The sequence below is a fragment of the Arabidopsis lyrata genome (genome assembly GCF_000004255.2).
Source record: "Arabidopsis lyrata subsp. lyrata unplaced genomic scaffold ARALYscaffold_6, whole genome shotgun sequence".
NCBI classification, from domain to species: domain Eukaryota; kingdom Viridiplantae; phylum Streptophyta; class Magnoliopsida; order Brassicales; family Brassicaceae; genus Arabidopsis; species Arabidopsis lyrata.
Window position 1 is genome coordinate 21,672,771 of NW_003302550.1, and position 22,371 is coordinate 21,695,141.

Here is a 22,371-nt window from a genome sequence, read left to right on the forward strand (position 1 = left end):
AAAAAACTATAACTAAAATCATAATAAATTGAGAGTTTTTGACGAGTTGTTGTGATATCATATAATTTGGTAAGGGTGTCCCAATCCGAACTAAAGGATGTCTCATATAATTAGCCAAATAAAATTTTAAGTTTATAACGCCCAAAAAAATCACAAATTTTATGTCGCGTGAACTACTTCTATCGAAAAATAACATTAATAGTTTGTAAGAATATACTAACTGATTTTTTGAGTTTAAAATGACTTAGTCAACATAAACTTCGCAAAATCTTGGGTGTGCGCCATGAATTTGAGATTTTATTTGGTGAATTAGCCAAATGTAAAGTGCTTTTTTTTTTTAATTTGGCTAGAGTTTGGTTTGAACTCTTTGCTTTTCTATTTTGAGTTTCACAGTTTTTTTCTCCTATCTTTTAAATTGGTTAATTTTTTGTTTTTTGTTTTTTTGAATATTTAGTTTCAAAAATATAATAATCAATATAAAACCAAATTAATTGTGGACTGATTTATACAATCCATTCGATATATACTATTTTTGACTAGATATAGCTTAAATTTTCATAGATTTATGATTTTAGGCACACACAATATTATTTTGATAGCTCAAATTTAACTTCTCAACAATTTTTTAATTATAGCCATATTAGATATTAGTTGATCGTATGTGAGACTGAGGAAGAGAAAAAAAATCCTCTTAGTCCCCTATGAAGACGATGAGAGTGAGAAAGGGAAGAGAAAAAAGCCTTACTTGGAGGCGGATTTACGTTACCTGGAGGTGGGGCACATGCCCCAGGTTAAGTATATAAACTTTGCCCCAGGTTAAGTATATAAACTTTAGTTTGTAGAGTTTTTTTAGATTTATTCAACATAATTGGTAGTGTATGCTATCACTGCCCCATACCCAGGTGCCAGTTAGGATGGTGCCTCATAATTCTTTTGACATGTATTTTTTTCCACCACACATTAATTTATAGAAAATTTAATCATTTATTATTTAGGTTACCAATACTTAACTCCAACTTCCTTATTTAGTTGTCAGTTTTAAATTTGTTTTAGTAATTCTTCATTAATTGATTAAATATTATATGTCTAGTGATATATTTCTTTCTTTTTTGTCATTTTTGTTGCAAATCTAGTGATACGTGAAAATAAATTGTGAAATTATATATATATGCACCTACATATGTAATGAGAAATAAATTATATGTATTGATGAACTTCATATTTTATTTTTATCACGAATTTTATATTTTGATAACGACTACAATACGTAATACTTTTGATAAAAATATATTTCAAATAAATAAGAAGATTGTCCCATACTAAATTATTTTCTAGATGTGCCACTAATTTAGTGCGAGGAGACAAACAAAGAGGGATAGTTTAGTTGCATGAGCCATCAAAATTTCTGTCGTTTGATCTTGTTTGCTAAAAGGCAGCTGCTAAGATAACTTTAGTTTCGGTTGTTCGGGTGTTGAGCACTCCGATTCTTTTAGACAAAGAGACAAAGTAAGTAGTTGTCATCTATCTTTATCTTCAGTGACATGCCTCTACTTTTAAAAGATAGGCAATTGTCTAAGGCCACATGAAAATGGAAAAATAAAAGGCCACATTTCGTTCAAAAATAAGCTATTTATTTAGATTGATATTTATGTATTTGAGGTTTTCTGTTTAAAAAATGCATGCAGCTAAAATTATGTAGTGAGAAGAGAGGTTAAATAGTTTGATTTTCATATTTATAGTGAATAAATTGGTTCAAATATTTGATTTTGTGAGTTTTTTGAATGAAAATAAAAGAAGACACAAATATTAATGTTTAGAATTTCTATATAATAAATTTTCACTTATTAATTTTTGGTACATTTTAAAGATAATACTAAAAAAAAGGCCACAATTTTTAAAACTGCCATAAGCCTCTATAACTCTGGGCACGGCACTGTTTGTCATTACCATACCAGGTGCAGCCACTATAACTCTGGCACGGCACTGTTTGTTATAATAGCCCATGCCATTTGATCGTTATGTGAGTGGGCCTAATAATGAAGTAGGCCTCAACGTTAAAAGAAATTTGATGTTGGCCCATTTATCTAATTTGAGCCCATTTACTTTACAATACACCAGCAGTTTACTTAACCCTTTAACAGCCAAATATTGTACCGTTAGATTAAATCACTAACCGCATCCTGCCCGTTCAATTTACATTTCTCCTCACCTACACGTAACCCTACCATTATCAGAGCCAACCAAATCCAGAGAGAGAGAGAAGAAGAAACTAAAAAAAAAAAAAATGAATACAAAAACAAAACAGAGAGAAGAAGCGAACAGAGAAGATTAGGGCTTTCGTTGGATTTTTAAAATACATAAATAAAATTAGTATCTTCTTCTTCTTCTTCTTCACTTGTGTTCTCTATCTCTCTCTTTCGTTATCCCAAAAGCTTTGATAATTCAAGGTTCGTTTTTTTTTTTCTACTGATAACTGTACTGTTCTATGTTCTTCAAATTCTTACTGTAATTTGTCGACTGTTCAATGGGTTCCGTTACTTTTTGTTGGAATTATTGTAGGAATGTATCAAAATGGCTTATTGTTTTCTCTTCATGTATCGAATTTGGGGTTCTGGGTTCTGTTTGGTTTTGGTGAACAATCAATAGAGGAAGAAATAGGTTTCTGAATTTAGTTTGATACTATTTCTTTTGAATTTTTTTGATTATGACATTCTGATCGTAAATAACATCTCCTTGGTTACTGTTGAACTTCCTAAATTAGTTCATGAATACTAATTTCTCATTGTAGTAGACTAATGCTTACTACACTAATTTAGTAACTAATTGATTTGGTTACATCATGCTTACTAACTACACTGGAACGTAGCCAATTTTATCATGTAAAGTGTGAATTTTTCTGGTTATGTTTATTGTTGCACTGTGATTTGATTCAACTCATGTTGTATTCTTGTTCTTTAAATGAGTTAATGTGACTTCTGTTTGTGGTGGTGATTGATCTTTATGCTGCTCTCTTTGATGAGAGTGGATTTTATTGCTTTTGATTGATATTCATTACTTTATGTTTTGCTACCAAGTTTTATCGTTTAAATTTAGTGTTTTTGGTCTTGTGTGTGTTAATATAGAGTTTAAAGAGGCATGTCTTCTGATACTGCTAAGGAAAATGCGTCTGTTGTCGATTCATCTTTGACTGATTGGAAACAAGATATAGGAAACTCTGATGATCCAGGTAAACTTTGAAGCATGTCTTGTTATTAGCTTTTTCTTGTCTTTTTCTTGGAAATTTGCGTTAATTTTGTCTGTCTTGTTGTAATTTTGTCAGAGAGTTCAAGTCACAGAAGCAAAGAAGACCATAAACTGTCCAAAGTGGAAGTTGAACGACGTAACTTTTCTGATCAATTAGAAAGTTCTAACCCGAATAAGAATAGTAAACCGGGGTACCAGACGAGATATTTCATCATCAAAAGTCTGAATTATGATAATATACAAGTGTCAGTTGAGAAAGGGATTTGGGCTACTCAAGTTATGAATGAGCCAATATTGGAAGGCGCTTTTCACGTAAGAATCTCTCCTTGTTAATTTGCACTGTTCTGGAATCTTGTCAAGTATACTAACTTTATATTCTTTTAAGTAGAAATCTGGCAGAGTGATTTTAATCTTCAGCGTGAACATGAGTGGATTCTTCCAAGGGTATGCAGAGATGTTGTCTCCTGTGGGATGGAGGCGAGACCATATATGGAGCCAGGGAGGTGGTAAAAACAATCCTTGGGGACGTAGTTTTAAAGTAAAATGGTTGCGGTTGAGTGAATTGCCTTTTCAGAAAACACTTCATCTCAAAAATCCTTTGAATGATTACAAGCCTGTCAAGATTAGCCGAGATTGCCAGGTATGCCTAAAGTTTCTTCTATTTGTTTCACTTCCTAAAATTTATGCATTGGTTGTCTTAAAACCATATAATGGCTCAGGCTAGAATAGTTTAAGGTTTATGAAAATGACTTGATTTGAAGTTCTTTTAATGTGTGCATGCTCTAGGAATTACCTGAAGATATCGGTGAAGCACTTTGTGAACTCCTTGATGCAAATAGCTGCGATGATGGGTTGCTGAATAGGTATCTCCTCGAAGTCTAAGTGGGGTTTTTGGTTCTTAGATCTGCTTGTTCTTGATTCTATTCTCTCACAGCTCTTCTAGGGATGATTATTCTACAAAAAAGTCCCGCGCAGAACCTCCATCTTCCTCAGGAGACGAAGAGTACAATAACAATCTTTGGGGCCATACACCGATGCCTTACCCTCCTGCCGTCTATGCAAACCAGGATGACCTCAGCAGATTTCATCTTGCACACCAGATAGGATATGGAGTTTCCTCGGAATATCTCCATACATCATCAGGTGCATCTAACTCTCGCACGGAGCAAGAAAAGTCTTTACGATTCAACTCATGGTGTTTGCCTTTGGAAAGCCCTCTTGCGAATTCCCTAACCGATGATGATTTTCTTGACATGGTAGTGGCATATCTGCTTGTAATTTATGCTGAGAATTCCATCCCATCACGACCTCTTGTTCTCGGATTAGATATTTTTTGTAAGTTATGTTGTTTAGTTAAATCAAAAATAGTCATGACACACTACTGGAAACTTGGTGAAAACATTTGTAGTATTTTTTCAAACTCTCAGCTATTTCAGTATGCTCTTTCTGATCCATATTACTTACATATCTCAGTGTCAGGACTTGCTCTGTTTCTTGAGAAGCATCATGAGCTCAGGTTTTGTTGTTGTTTAAGCTTTGACAAAGTCTTGTGATTGTGTTTTTTGTTGTTTTTGCAGTCTTATGAAGAATACGTTGAAACCCACAGCAGATGCATGAAACAACTTGGTCTTCCTGTCAGTATGTTTTATCCATCACTGTTCAACATTCATTCTTGCGTTTTTTTCGGATTAAATTTGTGGCTTGACCTGATAATTACTTTAGTTTCCTTACTCTCTTTCAACATTTATAGGCTGTCTTGATTCATGTTTTATCATATTATCCTGGAGATGCTCATAACTTCGTATGGATCATCGTCCGTTGATTCTTACGCAGTAAACTCTCTCTCTCTCTCTCTCTCTGCAGGTGATTCCACAATCACGAGCCATACAAGAGCCATCAAGTAAAACAGATGATGTGTAAGCCTACAAACCTGCTCATAAGCCAAGAAATCTTCATTTTCCCCTTCTCTAAATTTCTCTATCTCTGCCATTTTATCAGAAGCAATGGTTCTTCGAAAGATCAGCCATCATCAAGAAAGAGAGGACGGCATTCATCCTAGGGTTCAACTACAAAACTCGCAACTCTACCACAAAAATCACATCAAAATGCATAAGAATATGTTATGCCATTTCGATTGTACGGTGATGGAGAAGTTGTTGTCATGTTGTAACATGTTCATTTGGCCTGGTGTTCTACTGAAACCAGAAGACTGTAACTAGAAGTTTCTTCTTTTGATTGCCAAAACGTGTACAGTTTCAACTTCAAATATGGCAACATGTAAACTTTTGGAAACCTAAACCCTAAATTGGGTTTGTAAAATCTTTTGTTTTAAAGATAAATTCCCAAGTTTTCATGGTACCAAGTTATAAAAGCCATAACCTTTATCTTAAGGAACTAAAAGCTCCTTTTACAACATAAGAACGTCTAATCTCAATCTATCTCATCTGGTTGACTGAATTCAGTTATTATATATATATATATCTTTCAGAGAATTGTAGGAGATCAAGATCTGGGTTTCAGTGACTGGACACGAGACCCTCCCTCTGAGCCATTTCGTAGAGCCCAATGCTCATAAGAACCTTAGCGTCAGCTGTTTTGCGCCAGAGCTCTCTGTATGGGATGAGTCGGACTTTGATGAACTCTCCGTGTTCACGGAGTCCTGTCTCTTTGCCTTGCAACTGTCTGATTGTTTCTTTTTCCACTTGTCCTCTGTAAAGAAACACGCTCATCTCTTCATCACAGCCTCCCTGAACCAGAGATACCAAGAGAAACAATTCATCAGATTCCAAACTACGAGATAAAGAATGTTGAGTTTCTGCAGCTTATTACAGAGAATGATATACCAAAAAACAGAAGATGGATTAAGAACAAGATGTCTCACAGGCGAAGGGAAGATCCGGTAACCTGTAGATGGGTCAAGGAAAGCCGTGAGATCAACCATATCTTCTTTTTTCAGTTTTATACCAATCTCCTCTTCAACCTGATATACCCAAGAAGCAAAAGTCATATAACTTGCGCAAAACACAAGTCCAGAAAGTTTGTCAGACTCCTTTTGAGTTATACTTCGACTTGTCTACAATTTCAGCTTCCTTTGGTAAAAACAACCAAAATCCAAAGCATATCAACTCAAAACTTCAATAACATTCAATTTCTTTAGCAAAGTTGTCAAGGGTTAAACAAAGATAGAGGTACCTCACGAACTGCAGTACCAACAAAGTCACCTTTATCATCATCCAACATTCCAGCAGGTAATTCCAGAACAATCTTCCCAGTAGGAACTCGAACCTTCAAAAAACCCGTAAAATGTAATCTTTGTTATCTTCCACATTCAACTCAATCATTCAAAAAAAACATTCTTTACTAGTATTTCTGAAAAAAGAAAACTACACGAACATAAATAGATACCTGTTCAGTGAGAACCGCGTAAGTCTCACCATTGGACTCCAAGAGAATAAGCACAGCTACAGCTGGTCCCCGTGCAAATACAATACCTGGAACCTAATGGCATATTAGCTTACATATATGGCAAGAAAAAACTAAAATAAACAAGTACTAAAGCAAGCGAGATTATACCTTTTGACCAGTTTCCTTGTCGAAAATATCCGCTTTGAATTTGAGAAAACCAATTCTTTTGCCAAACATATCAACTCCCTAAAATCATTAACTACTCAAGAAAGCTCCAAGATTCTATATATTTGATCATTAGTCATAATCATCATCATATCTTTATATACCTGGATAAGAACTTGCTTTAATGTCATTGAACCATCAGCTAAAATTCCAGTCTCTGATTCCAAATTCCTTAGCCAATTTCTAAACAGAGATGAATCAATCGCATCCCTGAAATCAGAAGAAGAGATTCCAGAGGTTGCAGAGACAAGGACAGGCTCGTTGGGTTGGCTCGGGAGAGTGATGGAATGAGTGAGAGGGGAAGAAGAAGACATTTTGCAGCGAAGAATCAGCTCTGCATGGTGATGAAGACGATGAGGGAAAGCGCGTGAATAACACGCGAGTAACCGCGAGGGAAGAAGAGTAAAGCGGAAGCCAGCCATCGATGAAAAACGTGAAAGCAATTCTCTCACTCACACTCCTCGGAGAAGATGGGAAAATTCAACACGTGTCGAATCACACGTGTAAACGTTAATGGGTTCTTTTTTTGGTTTTTATTATAAATTGAACGTAACAGATCAGAGGAGCAAAAAGGTTTCGTGGTGTAGTTGGTTATCACGTCAGTCTAACACACTGAAGGTCTCCGGTTCGAACCCGGGCGAAGCCAATATTATTTTTTGATTTTTTCCTTTTATCATTACATAAAATGATAGGAGTAAATCACAGATCGACACTCTTGTGGGAACTCAACACAAACTCGTCTTTGATCAGGTCTGGTGCTAATTATTTCCCTGTGGTGATGCATTCTTTGAACTCCGAGATCATATACTTGTAGAGTAGAAACAAGAATGGTCTTGTATTGTGAAATTTGAGGACTCACAAGAAGATGAGGAGGAGAACAAGTCTATGGATGGTTGCATCATGAGACTTAGCGGTTGCGAGGAGTATATGAACTCCATGTATCCAATGTATGCCAATAACAATCTCGGTGGTGCTCACTGTCTCTACTTTTCACAGTCCGTGCTACCAACCACACTGGCTAAACCCGCTCCATCGGCTTGCTTCTTGATTATGTTACTAGGATCGGACCCGCGGTCCACCGCGGGAGAATATTGGTTTACATACGTTGCGTTTAATATTGTGTGTGTTTTTTAGTAGAACGAATCGTGTAGTATACTTATAAATATTCATAATAACGAATTGTAGAGAAAATGTAAAATTGTTTATAAATATACCCATCGTATTAATTATGATTTACAAAATAGAATTTTGTGTTTTAAAATTCTAAAATTAGACGATTCATGGGAATTAGAGCAGTCAAAATTGGTCAAAAACCGCGGGTCGAGCCCACATCATCTCACTATGGGGCAGATTTGGGAAAATATATTAAACCCGCAAATAAGCAGGCCACATGGATTAATTCGCAGTGGGTCATAGGTTTAATCTGTTTTCATCCGCGGGTTGGCGGATCAGCCCGCATATTAGTATTTATTGATAAAATTATAATTTATTCAACATGTGGTAATTTAAACAAACTTTTAATAGTATTTTGATTGATTTATTTATTTTAGTAGTATTTTAAATTTTAGTTACTTTAAAATTATTTAAACAAAATCCATGGACAATCCCGCAAATTCGCATACATTCGCGGGACGGGTTTGTATTTCATATATGCTACCCGCGGGTCGTGCGGACCGACTAACTACAAGTCAAAATATTTTTTGTCTATCGCAAAACGGACTTAACGGGACGAATCAACTCGCTTTGACAGTTCTAATGGGAATATTATTTAGTCATACAACAAAATGAAGTTTGGACATAGTAATAATATAATATGTATCTTATTTGTTAGATGAGAGATTGAAAGATGAAGGGGGGTGTATTGAATTAAAGATTTGGGTGGATTTGGTGGAATTTAGGAAATTTTGGATTTTGAGAAAGTTATGTGATTTTTTAGGATACTTTTGGTGGAATTGTTAGAATTTTCATTTTAGAAAAGGAAATACTAGTTTGTTATTTGGTGAGATTTAAGAGATAATATTGGATGATTTGGTGAAATTTTTAAAACAAAAATAGGAAAACTGGATTTACAAAAAAAACTTATCTCCAACATTGTCTAGAAAATTTGGGATCTCTTTGCAACGTTGCTTTACAAAAAAATTGAAAAATTGGATTCTCTCTGCAACACGTTCCAAAACACGTTCAACGTTGTTTGTGGTAAAAGATAAAGAAATCATGGTGTGTTGTGGTTCTAAAAAAGTTTATGTTTTTGTATTAGGACTTCAAATTAAAAACTTGAAACTGAGAGAGATTTTGTTGGTAATGAATTTGATTTGCCATTGAAATCTTTTTTTGTTTTTTTTTCTGCAAGTGAAGAACAAAAAAAAGTGACAGATTTGTTTTGACTTTTGACGATGAGAATGAGAAAGTGAAAGGACAACTTTTCTTATGTTTATTTTGTTAAAAGAAGTTTTTTCCAAATAACACCTCTCAAGGTGTGATTTCTTTAATTGAATTTCTCATGTAAAATTGTATCCAAACTCCAAAGTCTCCCAAAATCAATGTTATGGCTTTTTAAAAAAAACAAAGTTGTGTTTTCAATAACAGTTGATTTGATATCAAGTTTAGAAATTATAGTTTGAATAACAAGAGATTGTGAGTGATTTTATTGAAATCTCAATTTCAATAACATTGGATTTGAGAAGAGATTTGAAAATCACAAATTCAATAACAAGTGATTTTAGTAAAAACCCAAAATTTTCTAAAATCCTAGTTCCAATACACCCCCCGAAGTATAATGATTAAAAATTAATTATTTTTTTCATGATTCACAAAATTTAATAAATACTTATCATCTTGTTGAATAATTCTAAAATCATATTCAAGAAATCTTTATAAATTGAAAATTAAACTTCTTTGGTAAGCTATAGGTATGAAAATATCATAATTTCGATTAATCTAATTAAATTAAAATTAGTTACATGGATTTCATATCTATTTAATGTATACGACCAAAATAAAAATATCTATTTAATTTACACGACCAAAATAAAAATATCAATTTAGTTTATAAAACAGATGGGTTATTTGTGATAATTTTTCTAAAAATCTTTAGAAGCAAGTAAAATATCTTTCAATTAATGATAATTGGCTAAAATGAGCGAAATTAATGACAAAAACGTTGATTGTTATGGAATTAGTCCCAAAAATATATGAACAAATTTATTATACGTAATTAATGTATAATATTGTTTGGAATATGCTTTTATTATTAGTTACCATAAGTACAATCAGATTTTATTTGATTTCCATAAATATTTGTTTTTATTTCAATTTTTCATTATTAATTCGAATTTATATTCCAAAAAAATTTCAAAGATCCGATTTCAGAATTTCGGGTTAATTTTCTGATTTTAACCCGACCCATTTTCAATTGTACTTCTCTTTTAATAGTATAGAGATTAACTTCTAAACTTGACTTTTTGTCACTTGTCACTATTCTTCATAACTCTAACCTTCGTTTTGAATATTTGTTACCTAAGAGAACCAAGTCTCAAGGAGGAAACTGATCTACTGAGTCCAGCTAATCTACGGAGCAATACATATAATAGTTAACAAATATTGTCTCAAAAATCCACAAGTGATGTTGAACCTCTCTTTGTATATCAAGAAATGAGTTTATCCACAATGTACATTTCCTTTGCCAAAATATAACCGACCACAATGTCACACCACACCCCTTGAGAGACAGATTTTAGTTCTTCAAAATGTTAGCCTTCTTTTTGAATAGTTGTCACCTAAGAGAACCAAGTCTTAATTTACAAAAAATGGAGATGATTCCTATAACTAAGGATTTTCTTTTCTACGATCAGCGAGAACACCTGCCAAATCGAAAACAAAAATGATCCCCAAAGCTATAAAAGAAGCCCTAATATATAGTAGTGTTCTTTTGTATATTACTTGTTAATTTAGTTGCACCGTTGCTTCGAGCTTACCACTCCTAGAAGTCCATTGCCGGCTAGTTTCAGGAACTACACCGTGTTGTACCATCGGTTTTCCCGTAAACTTGCTTGTTCTCTGCAATGCACTTACATCGATCAATGATCAAAGAAACTGTGAGTGGCAGTAGTAGTAGAAGAAGCTTGAATCAACAACTTACTTCATTCCCTGCTTGAAAGGAGTTCAGTCTATTTTCCTTTGAGACCTTATGCCAAGAAAACGATTGTTAAAACTTGATATTTTTCTAAATGACATATAGTCAAATGAAACGAAATCACAAGTTGCACCTTTACTTGTTCAGGCTGAGGAAATCTTAAGCGAGAACCATTGTTAGGCCGAAGTTCGGATGATAAAGAGAGCTGTAAAGTAAAACAACAAAGTAAGAAAACTTAGGATTCATCAGATAACTATTGACGAAAATATCTTGTTCGGGAACCGCGAATCGAACCTTACTGAAAAGGTCTGTTGGCAAATCTGGTTGAGCCCTCCTTTCCGAGTGAAAACTAAACCCCTGCGTTTGAGTCTAAGAACAGTTTGAGTCTATTGTAGGAAACCTCTACATAGACATATATATATAGAGTAAAGAATAATCGATAGACTGACATACCAAGGGAGCTGTAGTTTCTCGCTTGCTTTTTCCGAAAATGCCAATGTCTCGCCCACTTGAAAGTATCTGTTTAATGGAAATGAACCCTATATGAGTATATCTATTAGTATGAAAAATTTATGTAAGCAAATGCAACACCAGAAAGAAAACATTATACCTTATTGTTAAGAGGCCGAGCTTTGAAGAGGTGTTTTCTATCATCATCCTTAGGTATATCCATAGCTCTTGGTCTGTTAAAATTCAACTCGCAGAATAATCACAGTTCTATCATATAAAAGTTGGAGTAAAAAAGCAAGAAGAGCCCCTCGTATTTTTTTAGTATCATACCTTCTTGGTTCCCTGTTAACACCGTCAAGAAATGCTGTCCTATTAGGCTTATCTGACTCCTGTCAAAAAGAAAAATTCTATCCTTTAAGATTGAGTGGTCCAGATGAAAGATGAATATCAGTTAGATCCTATTTTAGGATACACACATTGATATGAAATAATCTTGTAAACATGATATGGTTTCAAGTAAGTTCAATTGGTGTATAACCTTACGATAACTAGTTCCCTGATAAGACGGTGTTGATACTGCTGATGAATGTTGCATAGCTCTTTCGGAAGTCTTTAAGCGAAATTCCTGATACAACCACAAGTAATATAATCTAAAGTAATAATTATTAGGCATGTAAAACATAGAGTAAGACCAGCCCTACTTAGTTTCTAATGCTTACTTGAAATTCAGGTAGTTTAGGAGTGCTGTTTTTCCGAATGGGCAATGATGGACCGTCGAAGATCTACAGAAAACACACACATGTTTGAGCTGGGATACAATAAAGAAATGGCTTCCATGTTAAGTACTTAGCAGATACTAACTTTTCGGTTCAAGGGGCGTGCTTTGAATCTATACACTGATGTTGAGTCCTGGTCCAACTTATCAGTGCCCTTGTGCCTGAAACAATCATTAGTAAAACAGCCAGTGAGGTGTGTGACCTTTCGCCATAACAATTTACTATCATCCCATGTATAGATCCTAACCGTATCCTATTTGCTCTATGTGATGTTGCAAAATCAGGCTCCTGTGGGACAGTAATCTTCATCCTAGCATGTAGTGAGTTTCTATCAAGATCCTGCAAAACCATATAACAAGCAATCGAATAATTTACACTCACTTCTCTTTTCCAACAAGAAAGTTGAAGGAGAACTCAAGAAACAGATAAGAACCTTCTTGAGTGTCTTGTGGACCAAATTCGTTTCCTGCGTCGCTTCAGCAACCTGAAACAGAAGAGAGCTTATTTGAAGGTCTACGAATAGATAGATAAGCACAAAATCTATTACTACCACTAGTCAAATGCTTTAATCATATAATTCTTAAAGGAACTTGATACAACGAAACTCATGGCTACTAGAAACTCTAACCTTACGAAGTAGACCACCATCGAGCTTCTGTCTTTTAGCAGATTGAATTTCAGATGAAGGACACTTAATTTCATCCACTTGCATTCTAGGAGATCAACAGAACAACCAAGTATTAAGTTCATTGAATTAAGTTGATAGAAGGAAGATAACAAGAAAATTATGTTTCTCATACTCACCTGGCATTATCTTGTTTTGCTAATAGGCTAGCAGTCGGTTTCATCAATGTCGAGCTTCTCGGTATTGGCCTGATACTTGACTTTGGTCGGCATTTCAGTTTATCAGAATGAATCCGATTGCTAAATGTAGGTCCTGGTAGAAGTAGAGAAAGTGAGAACTTAGACAGGAGGCAAAAGTAAAACAATCAAAACCACCAGCAATAATGTATTCAAGTATGAGAAAATGAGTTTGATCAATAAAGTAAAATACCAAAGAAAAGATCAGAGGTTAGACAATAATTCATAACCATAAAAAAATAGCTGAACCACATGTGTGTTCTCCTTTAGTAAAAGTGAATTACCTTTAAGTAAGGACTGATTTGGAACTTTGTTTAAAGTACCACCACCTTGAATGAATGTAAATACCCCAGACCTCATTCCATTTCCTGAAACAAAACAAGAACCATAACTTGTAAAGTCTTCAACTTTGTTACCCAAAACCTATACAATGCTAAAACCAGTAAACTAGTTTAGAGATTCAGAAACATAACCCAAAACATCCTACATTCACCTGTTTCATTCACATCTGGTTGCTGAGAAATTTCTCTGTCATTCTCCTGAACATCTACTATAACTTCCCCATCTTCGGATTTTGACAAAGACTCAGTCTTTTCATCAGAAAAACTCTCCTCTTTCATTAACAGTTTCATAGCAAAAGCTGAAAAAAAAAAACAAAACACAAAATGAATCAGACATAAACACACTTTGATTCTAACAAGACACTCTCTGCATTTGTAATGAAATTGTCAATTCAGGACACGAATAAAATCAAAATCTAATCATCAGAATAACAGATTCCTAAACAAAAAAGAAGATTACAACGAAGATTATATCTCAATTAAACATCTTTAAAATTTCGAGTCAAATATTTCACCCATCGTTATTACCGCATTGCGTAAGATGACGTAATCACAAACCAAACTTTAACACACATTTCACGAAAACGAGACTAATCACAAAAAAAACAATCAAAATCCTGAAGCGATAATACTCACGAGAAGGTGGATAAGACTGAGCGGTCTCGAACCAAAGTTCAGCAGCACGAGACTCCAAAGACAACTCCTCTCGAGTAAAATCAAACCAACGAGAAGCATCAAACTCATACTCCAAATCAATTTCAGTCACTTCAAAAACCATTGTCTCCATCTCCATATCTTCATCGGACTCCGTCTCTGTCTCCGTCTCCATCTCCATTATCTCTCTTTAACACAGAAACAGAGAGAAAAACGAACCACTGGTAGATTTTAACGACGCCTGAACACTCACTCACCACTCACCAGTCACCACAAGAAACCCTAATTTATGAGTGATTTTATCATCATTGGTTTTGATGAGTGAACAGAAGAAGAAGAAGAAGAATTGCAGAGAAGGAAATAAACGTCTCTGTTTTTTTTCCCAGAGTTTTTATTTAATTAAAAAGCGACAAAACGGCAAAAATATTTATTTTTTCCTTTTGTAGAATCACAAAACGACATCGTTGAATAAGCGTGCAGTTCCTGACGTGGATTATTATGTCAACAAATGAATTTGAATTTGATTGGACTGTTGAGAGGGATATTGTAAAAGACTAGAATACCCTTCTCTGAGACAGAGAGTGTAGGGGTGTTTTCGTAGTTTTGGTAGGAAGTGACGTAAGGGTTTTTTTAGGCGTTCGATGAGTCTGAAATTTTCGGCGGGGAATAGAGAGAATTGTGGATTAATTTCGATTCTGCCACCAACAGTTGTATTCGTTTGTCACGTTTTGACCTGGCTCTATCTATTTATGTTAAGAAATCTCTATTTTCCAATTATTCTAAGCATGCACTATGGTAACAAATCTAGTCTTTGACTGTTTGATTTATACCCTTTTTATTTGTTCATTTTATTTTAAATCTAGTTGGATAATTTTATTTATAAGTTGATAGCAAAACTATCAAATGAACTTCAATTCTGTGGAATCTATTATGAAGATAGAAATAACCAATGATATTCCAATGAGGATATATTGAAAATGAAAGTCACTCTGAAAATTCGGATATTGATCAATAATTAAAACATGTAACAAAAAAGGTTTAAAATGTTTTAAAGTCACACAAAAAAAAAATCAAATACGTGTTTAATTCGTTGTATTTACAATAACCAAAAGGAGCGTGTCTACATTATTATTAGAGTATCTACTATACATTTTTGCAACCGTTTTTTGGGTCCCCAATCGGGTCGAAATTTTGACCCGGAATTAATTTATTTCGACCCGACTTGGAGACAATCGGATCTTACCTTCTTTGTGATTTTCAACCCGAAATTTATTCACCAAATCTTTGACCCGAAAATTTGTTTAATTTTGACCCGAAATTTGACCCAAAAAAAAGTATTTCGGATTCACATTAAATGATACTTTCCAAAAAAATTCTAACGAATTAAAATGATTTGTTTGGTAACCAACAAATCTTTAGTTCGGATCTTCCACAAATTTCGCCTATTATTATGTATATCTCTTTTGGTAAGATGTTTTCTACAAAAAGAAACGACAATAATTATCTCATTAATTACACGGTTCTAACAACTAAACATGCTAACAATATACATAAATCTTGACGATTGTAATATATATATCTCTTTTGTACCATATATAGAGAATATACCTAATATAGTTAGGATTAATTTCAAATTGCGAGATTTTCAAGATTTTGATCTTGATCACCAAAATTTTTCTGCTTTACAATCAAACCTAACCCTAAACATCTACAACCTCTATATATAACATGTCAACACATGCAAAAGAAAAAAACAGCACATCAAGAAACATTATACCTTTTACATCGAGGATGAAACCTTTTCAATATCTCCATGGTTGTTTCATTCGCCTATCTAAGAGACGGGTTTACAAAATCGCATGACGAATCTAAGTTAAGATCCTGCATCATGGCAATACACAACCAAACTGGTGAGTGGTGAGATTCTGAACTCAAATATTATTTTCAGTTTCCAAATTCATTTTTTTTTGTTTTGTTTTTTCTGCAGATTTGTGGTTAACAAGAAAATGCAAGAGAAATGTTCTGCAGATTTGATTTGAACAACACAGATTCTGCAGATCCATAAAGCCTTTAACTTCTTTTTGATACTACATTACAATATTGTATACATTCCTTTTCATAAAAATATATATCATTTTGTGTTTCTTCTGGAATACTTTGTTTTAGTATTAGTTGGATTTGGATTTGATCTAATCTATGTTTATAAATTGTTTTCTACAAGATTTTCTGTGTAGGAAATGAAGAATTAAGATGACAAGAAACTATCATGTATTCTTGAAATACCTTTTGAGGCGATCAAATGATTAGCTTAAAACATAAAAAGACATGGAAAAATGGAAAGAGACTTTGAAAACGACCGACCTGTTTGTAATGTGTTGTATGAAAATGTTCTTTAAGATCCCATAAGGAATCTCATTGTTTACTTTGGTCCTTGACTATGTTGAATAAGCGTGTCCATGTTGCTTTGCATTTGAGATCCATGAACCTGCCAAATTCAACAAATGTCACAACGTGAACAACCAGAGCAATCTCTCTTTAAACATGTTACCAATGAAGATTTTAGTCTCTGAGCAAATATCAACGAAAATTATATGATATATAAAATTTTCGAATGCAAGAAGACAGATTCTTCAAACAAAGATCTAACTGATTATTTTTTCAAAGATTAGAACCATCGACTTAGAACCTAAAACAAAAATAAAAGAAGAAGCATCCTTTTACGGGGTTAGCACAAGTCTTAATACATAATAATTAGATTGTCAAAAGTTCCTGCGTAAGTAAAAATAGAGTTTTAACATCTAATATCTTGGAAAGACCCTCTCACCTTATAGCAACAATCAAAAAGCATAACGTTTTTTTTAAAATGTGCTTAATAGCAACAATCAAAGACCTGAATGGGATCCTGTGCATCGGTTTCACGGATCGTCAATGGAAATGAGAAGGAAGATGAGGTCGGATTCGTCGATACACAACCTGGGTTCGTGGAAGGGCAAGGTCTAATTTTGCTACACAAATGATAAAAAAGGAAAAGTAATCAAGATTAGATTTGTTTTGGAGATCAAGAATTAGACTGGAAGAGGAACAAATCCATTGAGAAGACCAATCTGCACAAACTTGGATTGGGTACTGAAAGGAGTGGTGAGTGGCTGAGAAGAGGAGAAAGAAGGAATGGCTAAGGCAGGGGAAGAGGATGTAAGAGATAGAGCACTAGCAAACGAGATTAGTTTTGGTAAGAGAGAGATTGAAGGAGAAGAAGAAGAAGAAGAGAGTTTCAAGCCTACATGGTTCTCGATCTGCTTTTGCTTCACATCTTCTCCAATTGTGGTCTCATGGCTCATGGCTCACTGGATTCACCACCGTAAACTGAGCTCTATGACCGATCCACTCTCGCAAATCTAGGGATTTCAATTTGGTTTACTCATTTTCACATGATCACTAGACCAAGCGGTTGGTACGGGCATTCAACATTTCTTTCTAGGCCTGCAGTAATACTTTTTATATTTGAACTCTATAAAAATTAAAAATATAAATATTATGGAAACCATTTATAAGCAAACTTTAAATTGAATAACAAAACATAAATCATATGGGAACCATATGTCCTTTAAACAAAGTATTTTTCGGAAAAAAAAAGATTTAATTTCACCGGACGGGTTAGGGTCGATATTAATACGGGACGGTATACCATAGGTGAAATGCTAGAATTAACAACTAAAATACAAGTATACAATCATAAATACTATACAAAACAAATAATATCAACAAAACAACTACAACTTAAAATTTAAACTTTTTAGTTACAAAAATATCAATCCGCGGCGGGGTAAAATCTAGCTTTATTACAAACCAAATACGATCAATCATAAGATTATAAAAAAAGACAAAAACAAAAAAAGATTTAGATAAACCAAAATTTTTTTTTAATCAAATAAATATAACACAAATAATCAAATTATAAAAAAAAAATACAAACAAAAATTTATTTACCCCGCGGTGTACCGCGGGTCATATCCTAGTTAGTATTAAAATTTTAAAGAAAATTTTTCTTATTTGGTGTCCACCCAAATATCTTAATTAAAGCCTAAATTTTTAAAAACATTGAATGTAATGTGTAAACATTTTTCAATATTTAAAATCTTTTGAATGTGTAACTGAATTTGAAAGTCTTTTTCCTATATAAGAGCATGTGTTTCATCAGATGACAAAATACCATTAATGAGCAATGGGTTTTATTCGCATGAAAAAGACATATAGATACACTGATGAAAGTGGTACCAAGTCAGAAGCATATTTATTGTTAATTCAAGCCAGAATATTCAGAAAATGCAAACTAAATTATGTTTGACATGTAACTTTTACTAATTGAGTAAATATTTTAGTCTAAAGGAAGGAAAAAAAAATTAAGAGCATAGGACAAATATTTAATTTTGTGGTTCATACGTAGGACAAAATGTAAATGGCTTTACATATACTTTTAGACAAAAGTGTTTCAAAGGATTTTGGGTTTTGGACCAAAAGCACTTTTGAAGGGAATTAAGACAACATTTATTTGGGGATGAGAGTAGTTGAACATATTTGTTGCTCGGTATTGTTGTGTTAGGAATCTTAGGATAGCTTCAATTGTACCGCTATGAAAAATTAAAAATAGTAACCAATATAAAAACTGAATCAATTATTCCCTATGTTCCTAATAGATTGATATTTTGGGTATTTCTTGATGTTTTTTGTTTCTCGCAAACAATTCTCATTTCTCAATGTGCTTTCCTACTCTTCATATAGTTCTTCTTCTCCTCTTATCTCTCTCACTCCTTCACTTGGGTAGATTCATATAAATATTCAACGAGTTAGTTGTTATATATATATAAAAAAAAAGTTCTTGTTTTATTTTTTACTTTACTAATGCATAGGTGTGTGTTTGTTTATATGATCCTTTTTCATTTATGACTAATGTATAAAATGGTCAGGGATGGTCCGTGATATCTACACACGTCAAGCAGTTTAAGTTAAGATTTTTATGTTCACGGTTTTAAATGGGTTGATCCGTTAAATCCACCAAATAAAAAGTCCACTGTGGTCCGGACTATATAGGCGCGGCTACTACTTGACAACAACTCTACATATACATGTCATGTTCACTCAAAAAACTATTTACAAATCAAAGAATGACAAGACTAATTAGCATTGTTTAATTTGAATGAACACTTTTTTTATTTAAGAAGAAAAGGATAGAGCATAAATTTTGATTGCTCTTCTTAGAGCACACGCAGTGGAGTATTTAACACTCGGGTGTTAGTTATAAACAAATGAGAAATAATGTAAATTTGGGCTAAAACATAAAACAAGGGTGCAAGTTTACACTCAAGTGTAAGGTATTATAAAAATAGAAAAAAATTTCTTCTTTCTATCTCTCTCTATCTCTCCCTCTCTCTCTTTTCTCTATCTCTAATTATAATAATAAAAAAATATTTACACCCCACTAACACACATTCACCCAAGTTTACCATTGCTGATAGTCTTATGATTATTTATTTGTTGACATGGTTCATTGAATTGGGCTCACATGCGCAGTATGGGGCAGCTTCTTCAAAAATCATAGGTTATGTTTCTTCTTTATTTCCACCATTTAATATGCCGAAAAGCATAGTCGTAGGCCTTGTTTGAAAAATCGCTAGGCGCTAGTCGGGCGCTCGGCATGGGCCTAGCGATTAATCGGAAAATCAGATTAAAATCGAGGATTAATCGGGGATTAGTTTTAGGGTTATTTTAATAATTTTAAAATATATTAATCCAATATTGTAAAAATTTATGATTTTTATACAAATTTATGATTTTTATTAAAATTTGAACACAAGTTATTGTAAAACATCACAAACTCTCCATTCAAATGATTGAATAACAAAAATAAAAAGTTTTTCTATACTTGCAATCTAAAAAATAATCGGGATATATAAGATTAGGCGGGAAGTAATCGGATTAGGCGGAAAATAATCGGGTTACTGATTTTTTAGGGGATTAGTCATTAATCGAGGCGGATAGAGTGGGCCTAGCGATTAAGCGGGGAGTAATCGGGGCTAGGCGGGGATTTTTAGAACAGGGGTCGTAGGCTACAAATAACTCTGACTATAGTTCAAAAATAACATATTTGATTTTGATAAGAGAAAAAATTGGGCATGTAAGCTACATTGGGCTCTTTCTCAATTCAGCCCATAATATTCGAAGAGCAAGTTTTCACTTTTCACCTATGAATATGGATTATCTGACACAACAGTAAGACTATTTACCAATGAGACAACTTCCAGTCTTCAAAAATGAGAAGACGAAGAAGGAGAAATGATCTTAAGTTTTCAATTATATACCAATATCAACAATGTCAGTTAATTGACTCTTTTCAATCATCAAAAAACAAAAATACCAGAAACACATATAAGATCGTGTTAGAGAATTTTGTGTGTTTTTAGTCATTATAATTTTTCTTTTCTACCCTTTCATTTCTCGTTTGTAATGACAAACCAAAACATTTGACCAAACAAAAATCTAGTTTTTTCACATCATGGACAAAACCTGTACTTTGGTAATAAGCAGAGACAAAACTTCTGAGGTTGTTGTCTCCATTACTGTAACAACAAAGCTTCCTTCTCCTTTTTCATAACTTCAAGCTGTCTTTTCGCATACTTAGTGATGAGAACAGTTGTCACAACAGTTGCTACAAAACCAAGAATGTTGAGAACAATCTGAAGAATCGAGAGACCCTCTTGTTCCGCAGTGGATGCATCTACCAATGCCCTTATAAGAATCCCTCTGCAAACATCAAAACCAAACAAAACTATCAGAATGCTAAATCATTCATTCATTATCTAAAATTGCAAGAAATTTCTACACTTACGTATAAATTGCGACGAAAATCTCTGGCGCCATGCCTACGAGAGAACCAGCCATGTAAGGACCGAACTTTACACGAGTTGCAACAGCGCAATAGTTATAAAGAGGAAAAGGGAATGGAGAAATCCGGATTAAGGTTACAGCTCGAAACTGGTGAAACCAACTACCTCCACCAGCAGCTCTCAACATTGCAGCTTGATCTGGATATCTTTCTAACCAACCCTGCAACATTCATCAATTTCAACGATATATAAAGTAGTCGTTACTCAGGATATAACCGATTTCTAAGCGAGTTCACATACTTGAATTTTGTTGAGGAAGAGATAGCTGATGAAGTAAGGAAGTGAAACACCAATAGCTACAGCTGGAAGAGTAAGGAGAAGGCCATAGAAATAACCAAATGTAATCCCAGCCACCCACATTGACGGCGTAGTTGGAATAAGTATCACAGGGAATAATGACACCGATGCAAACACAAGAATACCGCACACCGGGTGTGTAAATGTCTCCATCTCCCATTTTATGAGAGGGATTAGCTCCTGCAAACAAAGGTAAGTGTATAATCCCACAATCAGCAACAAAGCCAAAGATGTTACTGGTTGAATTCGTTAAGAGCACCGGGTCATATAGGTATCGAAAATCAACTGATTTAAGCCACAGAACATTAACCACAAACTTTTCAAGATACAAATTCACATGAATCAATCCCATAAAGGAACCATTTTTCTACACTAAAAGAACAGTAACATCAATCAGACTTGTGGCCGGTACTTGAAATCTAATTCAAGAGTGATGATCAGTGATCAGTTGTTGAAACTCTAATCAAACCCAATTGATAAAGAACAAAACTTTCGGAAGAACATAACACATAGAACATCAATCCAACAAGACATCATCATTGTATTGAGAGACGTGCATTGAATTGGAAGAAAATCAAAACCTTATCCATGATTAAAGGAGCGAGCCATTTGTAACCAGCGAGACCCAAAGCAGTTAGAAATGTTAAGAAAAGACCAAGCTTGATCCAAAACCAAACAGATCGTTTCTGTCCACATGAAGAAGAAGAAGAAGAAGAAGAAGAAGAAGAAGAAGAAGAAGACGGTGATGGATCATCTTCCTCAGTAAGTTTAACATAATGCCCTAATTTCTCAACTCCATCTTCTTCAACTCTAACTCGAAATTCAGAAACTGTATCGTCTTCCTCGTGATAAGTCATCGAGAACAAACCCAGAAACAGAGACAAGAAAAATAGAGCCCTAGATTTTTACTAATCGAATTACTCAACGAATCGAAAGAAACCTGAGGATGAAGGAAGGATTAAATAACAAATAAAGAAGATTTTGTGTGATTTTGATAAAGAAAAACAAATTGCTCTACCAATTTTTTTTTTTTTTTTTGGTTTGTT

At 33.9% G+C, this 22,371-nt stretch overlaps 4 protein-coding genes, 1 long non-coding RNA gene and 1 other non-coding gene across 15 annotated transcripts; 2 read left to right on the forward strand and 4 right to left on the reverse strand.

The window, feature by feature from the left end:
• Positions 1–2,265: 2,265 nt before the first annotated feature.
• On the forward strand, positions 2,266–5,589 carry LOC9310804 (30-kDa cleavage and polyadenylation specificity factor 30). Of its 6 annotated transcripts, none has more exons than XM_021022030.1 (9): positions 2,267–2,447; positions 3,123–3,226; positions 3,320–3,555; positions 3,632–3,883; positions 4,030–4,106; positions 4,178–4,499; positions 4,821–4,877; positions 5,107–5,159; positions 5,242–5,589. In XM_021022030.1, exons 2-9 carry the CDS (start codon positions 3,136–3,138, stop codon positions 5,300–5,302), a joined length of 1,149 nt encoding a protein of 382 aa, XP_020877689.1. In that variant the 5' UTR covers positions 2,267–2,447; positions 3,123–3,135; the 3' UTR covers positions 5,303–5,589. The 6 variants fall into 6 exon arrangements, 5 of the variants coding, with proteins under 5 accessions (XP_020877688.1, XP_020877689.1, XP_020877687.1 ...); XM_021022031.1 differs by having other exon boundaries at positions 2,268–2,447; positions 4,821–4,881; XR_002331241.1 differs by lacking the exon at positions 5,242–5,589 and having other exon boundaries at positions 2,268–2,447; positions 4,178–4,578; positions 4,821–4,881; positions 5,107–5,150.
• LOC9308707 (nudix hydrolase 14, chloroplastic) lies at positions 5,527–7,315 on the reverse strand. The gene is made up of 6 exons (XM_021022050.1): positions 6,978–7,315; positions 6,817–6,894; positions 6,649–6,741; positions 6,436–6,528; positions 6,125–6,223; positions 5,527–5,990 (listed from the first exon to the last, which is right to left on the reverse strand). The coding sequence occupies exons 1-6, from the start codon at positions 7,293–7,295 to the stop codon at positions 5,760–5,762; spliced, it is 912 nt and encodes a 303-aa protein (XP_020877709.1). The 5' UTR covers positions 7,296–7,315; the 3' UTR covers positions 5,527–5,759.
• A 130-nt stretch (positions 7,316–7,445) lies between these two features.
• On the forward strand, positions 7,446–7,519 carry TRNAV-AAC. Its single transcript has one exon. It is a non-coding gene; the product is annotated as a tRNA-Val (tRNA).
• Positions 7,520–10,493: 2,974 nt separating this feature from the next.
• On the reverse strand, positions 10,494–14,486 carry LOC9310805 (protein TPX2). 4 transcript variants are annotated; one of them, XM_021022012.1, is made up of 18 exons: positions 14,070–14,486; positions 13,586–13,732; positions 13,377–13,460; positions 13,036–13,168; positions 12,860–12,944; positions 12,665–12,715; positions 12,479–12,570; positions 12,317–12,392; positions 12,175–12,237; positions 11,994–12,080; positions 11,786–11,844; positions 11,616–11,688; positions 11,459–11,524; positions 11,300–11,362; positions 11,139–11,210; positions 11,012–11,056; positions 10,848–10,929; positions 10,494–10,733 (listed from the first exon to the last, which is right to left on the reverse strand). In XM_021022012.1, exons 1-18 carry the CDS (start codon positions 14,266–14,268, stop codon positions 10,699–10,701), a joined length of 1,512 nt encoding a protein of 503 aa, XP_020877671.1. In that variant the 5' UTR covers positions 14,269–14,486; the 3' UTR covers positions 10,494–10,698. The 4 variants fall into 4 exon arrangements, with proteins under 4 accessions (XP_020877671.1, XP_020877669.1, XP_020877672.1 ...); XM_021022010.1 differs by having other exon boundaries at positions 11,300–11,374; XM_021022013.1 differs by having other exon boundaries at positions 10,813–10,929; positions 14,070–14,485.
• Positions 14,487–15,464: 978 nt separating this feature from the next.
• LOC9310806 lies at positions 15,465–17,587 on the reverse strand. 2 transcript variants are annotated; one of them, XR_002331274.1, is made up of 5 exons: positions 17,369–17,585; positions 16,978–17,092; positions 16,449–16,572; positions 15,865–15,968; positions 15,465–15,565 (listed from the first exon to the last, which is right to left on the reverse strand). It is a non-coding gene; the product is annotated as an uncharacterized LOC9310806 (long non-coding RNA). The 2 variants fall into 2 exon arrangements; XR_002331273.1 differs by lacking the exon at positions 15,465–15,565 and having other exon boundaries at positions 17,369–17,587.
• Positions 17,588–20,496: 2,909 nt separating this feature from the next.
• On the reverse strand, positions 20,497–22,345 carry LOC9310807. The gene is made up of 4 exons (XM_021022049.1): positions 21,907–22,345; positions 21,269–21,505; positions 20,971–21,188; positions 20,497–20,885 (listed from the first exon to the last, which is right to left on the reverse strand). The coding sequence occupies exons 1-4, from the start codon at positions 22,180–22,182 to the stop codon at positions 20,699–20,701; spliced, it is 918 nt and encodes a 305-aa protein (XP_020877708.1). The 5' UTR covers positions 22,183–22,345; the 3' UTR covers positions 20,497–20,698.
• Between the last annotated feature and the right edge of the window lie 26 nt (positions 22,346–22,371).

Bases quoted from the DNA above. Each gene is read 5' to 3' on its own strand.
- LOC9310804 (XM_021022028.1), top strand. From the start codon at position 3,136: ATGTCTTCTGATACTGCTAAGGAAAATGCGTCTGTTGTCGATTCATCT. The intron at 3,556-3,631 runs GTAAGAATCTCT...TCTTTTAAGTAG, and splicing joins TATTGGAAGGCGCTTTTCAC to AAATCTGGCAGAGTGATTTT. The intron at 3,884-4,029 runs GTATGCCTAAAG...TGCATGCTCTAG, and splicing joins AGATTAGCCGAGATTGCCAG to GAATTACCTGAAGATATCGG.
- LOC9310805 (XM_021022010.1), bottom strand. From the start codon at position 14,268: ATGGAGATGGAGACGGAGACAGAGACGGAGTCCGATGAAGATATGGAG. The intron at 12,571-12,664 runs GTTCTTATCTGT...ATGGTTTTGCAG, and splicing joins TCCACAAGACACTCAAGAAG to GATCTTGATAGAAACTCACT. The intron at 11,375-11,458 runs GTATGTCAGTCT...AACTGTTCTTAG, and splicing joins GAGAAACTACAGCTCCCTTG to ACTCAAACGCAGGGGTTTAG.
- LOC9310807 (XM_021022049.1), bottom strand. From the start codon at position 22,182: ATGACTTATCACGAGGAAGACGATACAGTTTCTGAATTTCGAGTTAGA. The intron at 21,506-21,906 runs GTTTTGATTTTC...CTTTGTTTGCAG, and splicing joins CTCCTTTAATCATGGATAAG to GAGCTAATCCCTCTCATAAA. The intron at 21,189-21,268 runs GTATGTGAACTC...TGAATGTTGCAG, and splicing joins TCTTCCTCAACAAAATTCAA to GGTTGGTTAGAAAGATATCC.
- LOC9308707 (XM_021022050.1), bottom strand. From the start codon at position 7,295: ATGGCTGGCTTCCGCTTTACTCTTCTTCCCTCGCGGTTACTCGCGTGT. The intron at 6,529-6,648 runs GTATCTATTTAT...GGTTTTTTGAAG, and splicing joins ACGCGGTTCTCACTGAACAG to GTTCGAGTTCCTACTGGGAA. The intron at 5,991-6,124 runs GTGAGACATCTT...TCTCTGGTTCAG, and splicing joins ACCGGATCTTCCCTTCGCCT to GGAGGCTGTGATGAAGAGAT.